This window comes from Oncorhynchus mykiss, chromosome 3 (assembly GCF_057628025.1).
Source record: "Oncorhynchus mykiss isolate SJ-2025 chromosome 3, ASM5762802v1, whole genome shotgun sequence".
NCBI classification, from domain to species: domain Eukaryota; kingdom Metazoa; phylum Chordata; class Actinopteri; order Salmoniformes; family Salmonidae; genus Oncorhynchus; species Oncorhynchus mykiss.
The window spans coordinates 67,246,983-67,262,015 of NC_143024.1; the positions used below are offsets into that span (position 1 = coordinate 67,246,983).

Below are 15,033 nucleotides of genomic sequence, written 5' to 3' on the forward strand. Positions count from 1 at the left end.
ATATTTTCCACTGTAAGGCTAAGACACAGAACTACACACACACACAGACCCCCCCCCCCCTCCCAACCCTCCCACCCTCCCATTGAAGGTGAAACCCCATGTTGTCCTGTGAAGGAGGAAAACAATGACACTATGAGACATGGGCGGCTGTGCTCTGTTCTCTGTACGGTCCACAGGCATTGTCTGGCACCAGGTTTAATATTTAATATACTCCACATTCTTACACTATCCATAATTCAGAAAAGGGAATGTTGCACCGGATCACTGAGTTTGAAGGAAAAGAGAAGTGTTTGTTGTAGATATTCATACTGTAAAGTGAGGCTGCTTCTGTATGTCTGTATGTTTGGTCTGTCTAGTCTTGAGACAGGTTAATGGTCAGGACATTGGAGAGGCAAAGCAACGTCTTCTGGGCTGCATCGGCCTCATCAGTACAAGTTGACGTCGCTGGGTCACATTAAAACAGGTTTCGGTGTAGATGTGTTTGAGGTTGACACCACCTCTAAGGTCGCCACCCAGTATGTGGGCACGAGAAAATGTGAAATGCTTTTTTTTTTATCTCCTCAAATATTTGTGACTATGGTGGAGGAGGTTCTGAAGGAAAGAAGGGCGCTGAGATGCCGGCAGGCGGCAGTGAGGTGGTGATTGGGATCGTCGGCTCCTGAGGGTCAGGTTGGGACTTGTTGGAGGGGAGAGGTTTGTCGCAAATGTACTGAGAGAGAGGTGAGGGGAGCTGAGTACAGGGTGAGTGAGGCATGTGGCCCTTTCAAAATACAATGATTAGAGGTTATGCAGAAGATAAAAGTACAGGGAATAGATTAAAGCTCCTACTGTGACTGGGGTTAGCCTATTACTCTCCTTGTAGATCCTTTTGTCCTTTCTTGTTCAAATGATATCCTCCCTGGTGGCTAGTAAATAATCATCTAGTTTACAGGAGGTTGGGAGCCAATTTCCCTCCATGCAGTTTATATTGGAGGAGAGAGTTGAATAGCTGTTCCTGAAGCTGTTTACATTAGACGGTGTATTATAGCAATACCATTTATACATGGCTATTCTATTGTTCTTGAACAGAGCTGCCAGTTTGTTAGCATGTGAATTCTGAGAGAGAGAGAGAGAAAGAGAGAGAGAGGAAGAGAGAGAGAGAGAGAGAGAGAGGAAGAGAGAGAGAGGAAGAGAGAGAGAGAGAGAGAGAGACAAACTACTGTACTAGCACTGGAGCACATTTCTTTCCATTCAAAGGTCCTTCATATTTCTTCATGCCAATCTTATTAAACACCAGGGAATTCAGCCATTCAGCCACGATCTTATTAAACACCAGGGAATTCAGCCATTCAGCCACGATCTTATTAAACACCAGGGAATTCAGCCATTCAGCCACGATCTTATTAAACACCAGGGAATTCAGCCATTCAGCCACGATCTTATTAAACACCAGGGAATTCAGCCATTCAGCCACGATCTTATTAAACACCAGGGAATTCAGCCATTCAGCCACGATCTTATTAAACACCAGGGAATTCAGCCATTCAGCCACGATCTTATTAAACACCAGGGAATTCAGCCATTCAGTCACAATCTTATTAAACACCAGGGAATTCAGCCATTCAGCCACGATCTTATTAAACACCAGGGAATTCAGCCATTCAGCCACGATCTTATTAAACACCAGGGAATTCAGCCATTCAGCCACGATCTTATTAAACACCAGGGAATTCAGCCATTCAGCCACGATCTTATTAAACACCAGGGAATTCAGCCATTCAGCCACGATCTTATTAAACACCAGGGAATTCAGCCACTTGCTTTTTTTGGGCCCACGCAAAGTTTCTTCTTAATCACGCCAAGGCTAATGTGTTTAATTTATTATTCATTTAGACATTTCACCCAAGCTCGTAATTCCTCTCAGATTGGAGGTGTATGTGGGCAGTTTTCTTTGGGTTCCGTGGTCGGCGGTGTTTTTGTCCTCTGTATTGGAGAAATGAGAGGCGTTGCCCCATGCGGGAGCCGGAGAGGGAGAAGAGAAGAGGGAGAGGGAGAAGAGAAGAGGGAGAAGAGAAGAGAAGAGGGAGAGGGAGAGGGAGAAGAGAAGAGAAGAGGGAGAGGGAGAAGAGAAGAGGGAGAAGAGAAGAGGGAGAGGGAGAAGAGAAGAGAAGAGGGAGAGGGAGAGGGAGAAGAGAAGAGGGAGAGGGAGAAGAGAAGAGGGAGAGGGAGAAGAGGGAGAGGGAGAAGAGAAGAGGGAGAGGGAGAAGAGAAGAGGGAGAGGGAGAAGAGAAGAGAAGAGGGAGAGGGAGAGGGAGAAGAGAAGAGGGAGAGGGAGAAGAGAAGAGGGAGAGGGAGAAGAGGGAGAGGGAGAAGAGAAGAGGGAGAGGGAGAAGTGAAGAGGGAGAGGGAGAAGAGGAGAGGGAGAAGAGAAGAGGGAGAAGAGAAGAGAAGAGGGAGAAGAGAAGAGAAGAGAAGAGGGAGAGGGAGAAGGGAAGAGGGAGAAGGGGAGAGGGAGAAGAGGGAGAAGAGAAGAGGGAGAAGGGAAGAGGGAGAAGGGGAGAGGGAGAAGAGAAGAGGGAGAGGGAGAAGGGAAGAGGGAGAGGGAGAAGAGGGAGAGGGAGAGGGAGAAGAGGAAGGGGGAGAGGGAGAAGAGGAAGAGGGAGAAAGAGAAGAGAAGAGGGAGAAGAGAAGAGAAGAGAAGAGGGAGAAGAGAAGAGGGAGAGGGAGAAGGAGAAGAGAAGAGAAGAGGGAGAAGAGAAGAGGGAGAAGGACAAGAGGGAGAGGGGAGAAGGAGAAGAGAAGAGGGAGAGGGAGAAGGGAAGAGGGAGAGGGAGAAGAGGGAGAGGGAGAGGGAGAAGAGGAAGGGGGAGAGGGAGAAGAGGAAGAGGGAGAAAGAGAAGAGAAGAGGGAGAAGAGAAGAGAAGAGAAGAGGGAGAAGAGAAGAGGGAGAGGGAGAAGGAGAAGAGAAGAGAAGAGGGAGAAGAGAAGAGGGAGAAGGACAAGAGGGAGAGGGGAGAAGGAGAAGAGGGAGAAGGAGAAGAGGGAGAGGGAGAAGGAGAAGACGGAGAGGGAGAAGGAGAAGAGAGGGAGAGAGACCACAGTGTGAAAACGATGTCTTTGTGGGGACTCATGACAGTGTTAGCAGGGAGAGAGAGACTAGGTCTGTAAAAACGATCAGGAGGGTGGGGGCTTTGGTTGGGAAGAGGATGGAGATCATCCCTCTCTTTCAAACATGTGTTATGATCTTTCTTCACATTTATGTTTTTCTTGGCCATCCCTCTTGCTCCCAAAATAATCATATTTTTATTTTCTTCCCCTACTACTTTTCTCTTTGTTTAACATTGACGCTGTTATCCAGCAACTTGCAGGAGCTATTAGGGTTACCTTGCTCAAGGGCACATCGACCGATTTTTAATGAAGTCGGGCTCGGGGGTTGGAACTAGCAAATGTTTTCTTCCTGCCCCACCGCTAGGCTACCTGCCGCCCACATTTCTTGTAACGTAGGCTGCTAAATAAAAGGTGCTATAAAATAATATACCTTCTTACCATCTCTCTTCAGTGGGTACCCCTTTCCAATTCTCACTCTTTTCTCCTCTCTCTCCCTCTTCACTTTCTGTCCCCCTACTCTCTCTCCCTCACTCAGACATAGTTTACACACATTGTTGGCTGGCAGTGTCCAAAGACTAGTATGCAAATATGACCGGTCCATTTGGCTTGCTTGTGTGTGTGTGTTCTCTCTGCTCTTTGATAATTGGCAGGTGTCCTCTATTGCCTCGCAGCCTCTCTTATGGACAATCCCAATATGAGCGCTTTGGCAGACCAATTATACTGATCCCAGGACACTGCCCCACGCTGATGCATCCAGCGACACACACACACACACACACACACACACACACACACACACACACACACACACACACACACACACACACACACACACACACACACACACACACACACACACACACACACACACACACACACACACACACACACAGTATATTTATACATATCTTCTTCTGTCTCTCTCGGGGACACACCAGACAAAAACGTCACTCCTGACTGACTGCGAGTACCGAGGCTAGAGTGGGGTCAGAGTTGGAATCCTTTACTGTTAGAGTAGACCTTCCACCACCCAATCCCCTCCACCTTCACCCACTCAGCCTAGTTTACATTCCCCACACATGCTGGTGCAGAACCTCTCTCTCTCTCTGTCTTTCTCGCTCTCTCGCTATCTCGCTCTCTGTCTCTGTTGAGCCTGACTGTTTGTTGATAATGCAGATAAGCTACCAGGCTCCTTAAAAACAAGCCTGGGGTTTCAGGGATAGGATAGTAGCCACATGTTTGGCTATCTGTTCTGTCTCTGAGGAAGTCTGCGTGGTGTGTGGGGTAGGGATATTCTTTACAGTATGTATGTAGAAGTGAAAACTTAGTGATTGTATTTCATATATAATTTTGGTAGTTTTTTGGACTGATCTTTTTGCGTTTTGCTTAACTTTCTTCATTGTCCCTGCCCCTCTAGGCCCTTACCCTCTGCTGTCGCTGTCTGTGCCCCTCTAGGCCCTTACCCTCTGCTGTCGCTGTCTGTGCCCCTCTATAGGCCCTTACCCTCTGCTGTCGCTGTCTGTGCCCCTCTAGGCCCTTACCCTCTGCTGTCGCTGTCTGTGCTCCTCTAGGCCCTTACCCTCTGCTGTTGCTGTCTGTGCCCCTCTAGGCCCTTACCCTCTGCTGTCCCTGTCTGTGCCCCTATAGGCCCTTACCCTCTGCTGTCCCTGTCTGTGCCCCTCTAGGCCCTTACCCTCTGCTGTCGCTGTCGCTGTCTGTGCCCCTCTAGGCCCTTACCCTCTGCTGTCGCTGTCGCTGTCTGTGCCCCTCTAGGCCCTTACCCTCTGCTGTCGCTGTCTGTGCCCCTCTAGGCCCTTACCCTCTGCTGTCCCTGTCTGTGCCCCTCTAGGCCCTTACCCTCTGCTGTCGCTGTCTGTGCCCCTCTAGGCCCTTACCCTCTGCTGTCGCTGTCTGTGCCCCTCTAGGCCCTTACTCTCTGCTGTCACTGTCTGTGCCCCTCTAGGCCCTTACCCTCTGCTGTCGCTGTCTGTGCCCCTCTAGGCCCTTACTCTCTGCTGTCGCTGTCTGTGCCCTTCTAGGCCCTTACTCTCTGCTGTCGCTGTCTGTGCCCCTCTAGGCCCTTACCCTCTGCTGTCGCTGTCTGTGCCCCTCTAGGCTCTTACCTTCTGATGTCTGTGCCCATCTAGGCCCTTACTCTCTGCTGTCGCTGTCTGTGCCCTTCTAGGCCCTTACCCTCTGCTGTCGCTGTCTGTGCCCCTCTAGGCCCTTACCCTCTGCTGTCACTGTCTGTGCCCCTCTAGGCCCTTACCCTCTGATGTCTGTGCCCCTCTAGGCCCTTACCCTCTGATGTCTGTGCCCCTCTAGGCCCTTACCCTCTGCTGTCGCTGTCTGTGCCCATCTAGGCCCTTACCCTCTGCTGTCTGTGCCCGTCTAGGCCCTTACCCTCTGATGTCTGTGCCCGTCTAGGCCCTTACCCTCTGCTGTCTGTGCCCGTCTAGGCCCTTACCCTCTGCTGTCTGTGCCCATCTAGACCCTTACCCTCTGCTGTCTGTGCCCGTCTAGGCCCTTACCCTCTGCTGTCTGTGCCCATCTAGGCCCTTACCCTCTGATGTCTGTGCCAATCTATGGCCCTTACCCTCTGATGTCTGTGCCCATCTAGGCCCTTACCCTCTGATGTCTGTGCCCATCTAGGCCCTTACCCTCTGATGTCTGTGCCCCTCTAGGCCCTTACCCTCTGATGTCTGTGCCCCTCTAGGACCTTACCCTCTGCTGTCTGTGCCCCTCTAGGCCCTTACCCTCTGGCAGTAGCCCCCCCTGGTGGTTGGAGGGGGATGGAGCGTGGTGGCGGGGAGAGCCCCCGCATGCAGGACAGTCCTGAGCGGGAGCGGCGGGGGAGCAGCCCGGACTTCAGTGGACCCCCGCCAGGGAAGATGGGGCGTTTGGAGCTCAATGGGAGCCCCACTGGGCCACGCCTCCTACGCCACAACGGCCACCCACACAGACCTCTGGGAGGTAGGATGCTCCAAAACACACCCACCGTATGCACTTGTACACATTGATAGAAACTACCTTCCATCCAATGTTTTACACCAATCCAATGCTTTTTAAATCTATAATGGGGAGTGAGCAAGTGTGGAGAATCGGGATACAGCCACACTCACAGCCTTGATAGTTAGTCTCTCTTTGTCTTTGCCTTACTCTCTCTCTGTGGCCCTTACCCTCTGGTAACTAGGACCAGAACAAGGGTTTTGGACACACTCCTGGCCCTAGTTACACTCCACATTGCCATGCACGCTAGAGTTCACAAGGCTCATTGCAGTATTTTATAGGACTGTATAATAAGCCTAATCCTTAGCATTGAGTTTGGATCCATTCAATCCCATACCAGGCTGTGCTGTGTAGATCTAGTGTGTTCCATAAGAGTGCCGTGGGAACTATACAGCACCGAGGTTATTGAATAAAGTATGGCTATATAAAGCTGATTTATACTCCTCTCTAGGTTATCGATCACTCTGCATACATAAGATTGTTAATGTATGTGTGAGATTATATAACACACACACACACACACACACACACACACACACACACACACACACACACACACACACACACACACACACACACAATAGAGAATATTAGAGGAGACAGGAAACTTGGAGATGAGCGTGATGCTGTAGGGGGAAGAAGAGGGAGACGGGGAGATGGTACTTCACTTCCTTTGCCCTGGCAGCAGCTGGACTGGATGGTTCGTCTTAATGAGGGGTTGTCTTCGAAGGTAGGAAACTCAATGTGTCTCCTCCAAACCACAGCCCAGCCATGAGGACTGGGCCACACACACTGTCACATACAGCATATAGGTTCTATGGAGCACTCTCACATTCAGGTGTGTAATATGGAACGCATTCACACAAACACACTGTAGGCCTATGAACACTCACACAGTATACACACATTCAGCTTTACAGTACATTAATAGATGTCTAGATTCATACGCTGAACAGAAATATAAATGCAACATGTAGTGTTGGTCCCATGTTTCATGAGCTGACATAAAGGATCCCAGAACATTTCAATACAGATACAAATATTATTTCTCTAAAACATTGTGCACAAATGTGTTTTCATCCCTGTTAGTGAGCATTTCTCCACATCCCTGTTAGTGAGCATTTCTCCACATCCCTGTTAGTGAGCATTTCTCCACATCCCTGTTAGTGAGCATTTCTCCACATCTCTGTTAGTGAGCACTTCTCCACATCTCTGTTAGTGAGCATTTCTCCACATCTCTGTTAGTGAGCATTTCTCCACATCCCTGTTAGTGAGCATTTCTCCACATCCCTGTTAGTGAGCATTTCTCCACATCCCTGTTAGTGAGCATTTCTCCACATCCCTGTTAGTGAGCATTTCTCCACATCTCTGTTAGTGAGCATTTCTCCACATCCCTGTTAGTGAGCATTTCTCCACATCCCTGTTAGTGAGCATTTCTCCACATCCCTGTTAGTGAGCATTTCTCCACATCCCTGTTAGTGAGCATTTCTCCTTCCAAGATAATCCATCCACCTGACAGGTGTGGTATATCAAGATGCTGATTAAACAGCATGATCATTACACAGGTGCACCTTGTGCTGGGGAACAATAAAAAGCCATTCTAAAATGTGCCGTTTTGTCACACAACACAATGCTACAGGTGTCTGAAGTTTAGAGGGAGAGTGCAACTGGCATGCTGACTGCAGGAATGTCCACCAGAGCTGTTGCCAGAGAACCGAATGATCATTTCTATACCATAAGCCGCCTCCATCATTGTTTTAGAGAATTTGTCAGTACGCCCAACCGGCTTCACTACCGCAGACCTTGTGTATGGCATTGTGTGGGCGAGCGGTTTGCTGATGTCAACCTTGTGAACAGAGTGGTGGTGAGGTTATGGTGTGGTCAGGCATAAGCTACGGACAACGAACACAAGTACATTTTATCGATTAGCAATTTGAATGCACAAAAATACAGAGGCTCATTGAGGCTCATTGTGAGGCCCCTTCTTTTTAAGGTATCTGTAACCAACAGAGGCATATCTGTATTCCCAATCATGTGAAATCTATAGATTAGGTCCTAATGAATTTATTTCAATTGACTGATTTCCTCATATTAATATTTTTGTTTAGTATAGATCACACACATGCATATATTTCAGGTATATACAGTATTACACATGTCCATTCCCTCACATTCCCCCCATTAACAAGATCTGGAGGAAAGGAAGAAGAGGGTGATAGACACAGACTTTAAGACAGAGGGGGAGGGATGGGGAGGGGGAGGGAGGGAGAGGGGTAGGGAGGGAGAGAGAGAGAGAGAGAGAGGGGGGAGGGAGAGAGAGAGGGGTGAGGGAGGGAGAGAGAGAGGGGGGAGGGAGGGAGAGAGAGAGAGAGAGGGGGAGGGAGGGAGAGCGAGAGGGGGAGGGAGAGCGAGAGAGAGGTGGAGGGAGGGAGGGAGAGAGAGAGGGGGGGAGGGAGGGAGAGAGAGAGGCGGAGAGAGAGGAGGAGGGAGGGAGAGAGAGAGAGAGAGTGGGAGGGAGGGAGAGAGAGAGAGAAGGGGATGGAGGGAGAGAGAGAGAGAGAAGGGGAGGGAGGGAGAGAGAGAGTGGGAGGGAGGGAGAGAGAGAGAAGGGGAGGGAGGGAGAGAGAGAGTGGGCAAGGGAGGAGAGAGAGAGAGAGAAGGGATGGGAGAGAGTGGGCAAGGGAGGAGAGAGAGAGAGGGAGAGAGAGAGAGCTGGTTGGAGCTGCTCTGTGTTGACAGTTATATTTCCCTGTTGGGGGAAATTCACTTACTTGAATTGGCACAAAGCTCCAGTGTGTAATTCACTCCATAAGAGCCCATCGAACTGGGAGCCGGGATGATTAATGGAGAGGAAATAGAAATATAGGAATTGACTGATTAAAACAAGGGGGAGAGAGAGAGAGGGAGAGAGAGAGAGAGGCTATAATGGCGCTGCTGCGTCGTGTGCGTGTGGTATTGCTCTACTCTTATTATTAGTGCTGGGAGTTTGCCTAATGCTCAGACCCTCATTTCTTGTGAGAGCCTTAATTAATTGCCAGTCGACAGGTGGCCTACAATCAAAAGCCTTTCAGGAAAAAGAGGGATATTGGTGAAGGAGGAATCATGTGGTTGTTGTGATATCTGATAGTGGGGTGGGATTTTGGGAGTGGTACTAAAAATAAGAAATAAAATAATGAAAGATTAAGAATGAGATTATTTTAAATGTTGACTATTGTGTTAACTTGTAAACACTAGCAATCGTCGCTGGTTATCATTCTACTGTGCGCTACATGACTATTGTAGTAGGGTGAGGGTCCATAGAAAACCACAGCAGTTGAAACAATATTGAATATGGGGTGAAAAACATAATGCCTGGATGCTGGGAGCGAAAGAGCCCTAGATGTCAGCTGATGTGGCCAGGAAAAACTCCTGACCTCTACTCACTGCAATCTTTGACAGTCTGTGTTACTGCCCAACCAACGTTGGTGACCTGTGGGCAGGTCATGGTGCCAGGTCTGATGTGAAAGAAGGCTCTGGGCAGTTGTTTATTGAAAAAATATATATTTCACATTTATTTAACTAGGTGTGCCAGTTGAGAACAAGTTCTCATTTACAACTGAGACCTGGCCAAGATAAAGCATAGCAGTGTGACAAAAACAACAACACAGAGTTACACATGGGATAAACAAACATACAGTCAATAACACAGAAAAGTATGTGGGCATTGTGTGGACCATTATCACTCTGGGAACGGTTACCACGCTCCAGCTTAATCCATGAAATAGTTCAATTATAAATAATCTACAAGGCCTTGCGATAAATCGTCCAAAGTAGAGCCGTTGAAACTGGCATAGCAAGTCCACTGAATTCTGTGTAACTTTAAATGATGGAAGAACTGATCATGGACACAATAGCTTGTATTAGTGTTTGATCCAGAAAGCACCAACTGTACTCTTGTGGCGGTCAATCAATGTAAATAACTTAGATACTTAAGCAGTCTCAAGCTTTCAATCAATTGATATTGACACTTCAAATGGTAATTCTCTAACTGCTAACTTTTTATGATGTCTTTGCATATCCATTTTTATTTCACCTTTAATCTAAAGAATATCCTTGCCATTAGATTAGCTGCAGTCTATTACTTGAACAGGATTTAAGAGACAAAAGTATACTACAAAACTGAATAAACAGCCATTCAAACGATCCATTGATTGTTTCGTGTAATTTATATCAGCACATTTCAAATGAACTTCTCCTATAATATATATAAAGTATTCCATGCATACCTAATTAGATATAATATATAATATTTTACCTTCTTAGCATAAGATTGACTAACGTTCTCGTCAATTTCTCTTTACCTTCCCTGTCTCTCTCTCCTCTCCTCTCTCTCTCTCTTTCCTCTCTCTCTCTCTCTCTCTCTTTCTCTCTCTCTCTCTCTCTCTCTTTCTCTCCTCTCTCTCCTCTCCTCTCCTCTCTCTCCTCTCTCTCTCATTCTCTCTCTGTCCTCTCTCTCTCTCCTCTCCTCTCCTCTCCTCTCCTCTCCTCTCCTCTCCTCTCCTCTCCTCTCCTCTCCTCTCCTCTCCTCTCCTCTCCTCTCCTCTCCTCTCCTCTCCTCTCCTCTCTCTCTCTCTCTCTCTCTCTCTCTCTCTCTCCTCTCCTCCAGGTCTGATGATCCCAGTGTTCTGTGTGGTAGAGCAGGCAGGGTCTGACGGAGGGATGCAGCGTGAACGAGAGCGTGAGGAGGTGGAGAGGAAGGAGGGACATAGAGAGGAGCATGCTGAGTTTGTCCTGGTCAGGAAAGATATCCTCTTCAACCAGCTGGTGGAGACAGCCCTGCTGGCCCTGGGGTACTCCCACAGCTCAGCAGCTCAGGCCCATGGTGAGTACTGTAGCCTACACACTGACCCACAGTCAGACTACTGTATCAACGAAGCACCAGCCACAAAGACTCTACCTGGTACTGAGTTAGAGCTATAACTGATCTAGGGCCAGTTAGCAATACAGCTGAAAATGCAAACAGTTCTCCCACATACACACACCTGGTACAGAGTTAGCTCCACTGCAATCTGGCAATGCACAACGTCAGTCCCATACTGTAGGCTTACTTTACACTTAAAGTTATCACCTTGGAACATGGTGTATTTTCAACTGATTTATGACCAGTAAACGCAACAGACCAGCTCTAAACGGATGAACTGGTACTGAGTTCCAGCTTTGGCACTGCTGTATTCCAACTGATCTAGGACCAGTTCACACACCGATCTAGGACAAGGCCAGCTACACAAAGAGTTATAGAGCACACAGCGATAATTGACTATGAGGGACACTAGTTCAGACGATACGCTGACTGTTATGGTGTTTTGTGCTCTCAGGGTAGGACTAAGTAAAGAATGTTTGAAAAACACAACTAAAGAACAGACAGTCTGAGAAACTCATTAAACACAGAACAAAGAGTTGAAAAATAATGAGTCTAGTTCCTCCAAGAGGCAAAAAGACTATGTGTGTGACTAAATGTATCTAAGTACATGCACATGCTTTATTGTGTGCGTTGTGTATGTGTGGGAATGTTTATGTGTGAGAGGTCTAGGGGAGGAACATAATAATGGTGGAATTTATTGTTGCACACATGGTTGTCATCTCCAGGAGGACAGTGATGTTTACTTGTGTTCACTAAAGTATGCAGCACATTCTAACTGCAGGGAGTTGCTTCACGTTGATATATGGTAACAATAGACACAACCAGTCAACTGAGATACATTGACTTAAACTGAAATGGTGTGTGAATAATGGTGTGTGAATAATGGCGTGTGAATAATGGCGTGTGAATAATGGCGTGTGAATAATGGTGTGTGAATAATGGCGTGTGAATAATGGCGTGTGAATAATGGTGTGTGAATAATGGCGTGTGAATAATGGCGTGTGAATAATGGCGTGTGAATAATGGCGTGTGAATAATGGTGTGTGAATAATGGCATGTGAATAATGGCGTGTGATGGTGTGTGAATAATGGTGTGTGAATAATGGTGTGTGAATAATGGCGTGTGAATAATGGCATGTGAATAATGGCGTGTGATGGTGTGTGAATAATGGTGTGTGAATAATGGCGTGTGAATAATGGCGAGTGAATAATGGCGTGTGATGGTGTGTGAATAATGGCGTGTGATGGTGTGTGAATAATGGCGTGTGAATAATGGTGTGTGAATAATGGCGTGTGAATAATGGCGTGTGAATAATGGCGTGTGATGGTGTGTGAATAATGGCGTGTGAATAATGCCGTGTGAATAATGCCGTGTGAATAATGGTGTGTGAATAATGGTGTGTGAATAATGGTGTGTGAATAATGGCGTGTGAATAATGGCGTGTATGAAGACACCCCATATTACTCTATCCTTTTGTTAATTTGATTCTTAGGGGCTATTCATGGCGGTAGGCAATAACTGAACTGCCGCCCCTGTGTGTCAGAAAAATACCAACTTTTTGTTGTGTTGCTGGTATGTAGTATTTATTGCAGTATAATTGCTATCCAACAAAATAAGTCATTAAAATGATCACTGTCATGGCGCCAGCTTTTTTCACCAGACAAGTAATGTGTCATCTGGAGAGGCTCGGATTTCAAGTATCATGTCATTTATAGTTTGAACCAACAAATCTCATGTCTTGTGACGCACGTGAGAGACCTCACTTCATACAGTACACCCACACATCATAACAGATAGACTGGCACTGCACAGGTAATCCCTGTTTACTGGCTCAAGGTCAACAACCCTTATCACTGTCTGAATGAACTCCTTTCTTCTCTGCTTTCCGTCACTTTCCTCTCTGCCAAACTACCTGAAACACACTGTACTGCACTGTACTCTGTACCCACCGTACCCGTATGCTCTACATGAACTCTTCTTCTCTTATTTTCTCTTCTCTCTGCTTTATTCTGCCATACCACCTGAACCACAGACTCTGTACTCTGTACCCCTACGTCCTTACTGTCCCCTACATGACTCATCTTGGGCTGAAAATACTACATTCATTATCAGAGGCGTCATGCCCAAGGGGGGCACAGGGGCAAGTGCCCCCTCAGATTTGTCCTTTTTTTAATGATAATGTTGTTGTTGTTTCTCATAATACTACTAGCCACCTAGCAATTGTATGAAGTTGGTATTTATCTAGCCCAGATAGGTTCCTAATCGCCTAACCTCATAACTAGCTACCAAAAAGCCATTTCAGGTTATCAATCAAATTAGAATAGCTAGCTACCAGATGAGCTAAATGCCCTTTTATGATCGCTTAGAGGCAAGCAACAATGAAGCATGTATGAGAGCACCAGCTGTTCCGGACGACTGTGTGATCACGCTCTCCGTAGCCGAGGTGAGCGAGACCTTTAAACAGGTCAACATTCACAAAGCCGCAGGGTCAGACGGATTACCAGGACATGTACTCAAAGCATGCGCAGGCCAACTGGCAAGTGTCTTCACTGACATTTTCAACCTCTCCCTGACCGAGTCTGTAATACCTACATGTTTCAAGCAGACCACCATGGTCCCTGTGCCCAAGGAAGCAAAGGTAACCTGCCTAAATTATTACCGCTTTTTAGCACTGACGTTGGTAGCCATGAAATGCTTTGACAGGCTGGTCATGGCTCACATCAAAACCATCATCCCGGGAACCCTAGACCCACTCCAATTTGCATACCGCCCCAACAGATCCACAGATGACGCAATCTCAATTGCACTCCACACTGCCCTTTCCCACTTGGACAAAAGGAACACCTATGTAAGAATGCTTTTCATACAGCTCAGCGTTCAATACCATAGTGCCCACAAATCTCATCACTAAGCTAAGGATACTGGGACTAAACACCTCCCTCTGCAACTGGATCCTGGACTTCCTGACGGGCCACCCCCCAGGTGGTAAGGGTGGCAACAACACATGTGCCACGCTGATCCTCAAAACTTGGGCCCCTCAGGGGTGTGTGCTTAGTCCCCTCTTTAACTCCCAGTTCACCCACGACTGCGTGGCCAAGCACGACTCCAACACCATCATTAAGTTTGCTGACGACAAAACAGTGTTAGGCCTGATCACCGACAACGATGAGACAGCGTATAGTGAGGAACATCTCCCTCAATGTGAGCAAGACAAAGGAGCTGATCTTGGAGTACAGGAAAATGCAGGGCGCTAGACCTATATACTAGGGGGTAACAGAGGGAGGTCCCAAAAATTGTCAAAGACTCCAGTCATCCAAGTCATAGACTGTTCTCTCTGCTACCGCATGGCAAACGGGACCAAAATGCTCCTTAACAGCTTCTAACCCCAAGCCATAAGACTGCTGAACAATTAATTAAATGGCCAACCGGACTACTTACATTACCCCCCCCTTGCTGTTTATTATCTATGCAGTCACTTTACCCCTACCTACATGTACAGATTACTATTATTTTTTAAACTAAATGTACTGAATAAGACTCACATTCATTTCAATCTATTACACAGATTTTAGCAGAGAAGAGTATTTAGTTTATAAAAATAACCACCCATCAGGAGGATACAGACAGGTCAAGAGGTATGCTTAGATATACTGTACATATTTTTTTACATAGAGGTAAGCATATGGATTATGGCTCTAGATTGCAGGAAAAAGCTGTTTCAGGGGTTCCAAATTCTCCAACTTCACCAACCCCCAGCCATACTCACTTATTTTGTGCACTCTCAGATTTTTGGTGCATAACACCCCTGTTTATTATGACTCTGACAATTCTAAAGACATTGTTCAGATTGTTCAGAGGGTTCCGAGTTGTTCAGCCCTGAATACGGCCATTTTACTAACAGTAAGCAATTACTTTTATTTTCTATTCAAACTATATTTTTACTTTATTTATTGTCTGAAGGCACTGAGGTGAACGTGAGTACCGTCTCCGTCCAAAGCCACAGTTGGTCAAAGGGAGGTATTTTCCATTTTATGAT

The 15,033-nt window shown here is 47.0% G+C and overlaps 1 protein-coding gene across 7 annotated transcripts in view; it reads left to right on the forward strand.

The window, feature by feature from the left end:
* The window catches only part of LOC110504295 (DNA-binding protein SATB2), a 68,585-nt gene that overhangs the window by 14,027 nt on the left and 39,525 nt on the right, over positions 1-15,033 (forward strand). For 6 of the 7 annotated variants that reach the window (XM_036974639.2, XM_090229977.1, XM_036974636.2 and 3 more), the window contains exons 3-4: positions 5,836-6,060; positions 10,742-10,957. In XM_036974639.2, the coding sequence (XP_036830534.1) occupies positions 5,880-6,060; positions 10,742-10,957 (397 nt within the window). In that variant the 5' untranslated portion in view covers positions 5,836-5,879. Of the gene's footprint in view, positions 1-5,833; positions 6,061-10,741; positions 10,958-15,033 lie in introns of those variants that run through there. The other variant, XM_090229978.1, reaches the window with a different exon arrangement.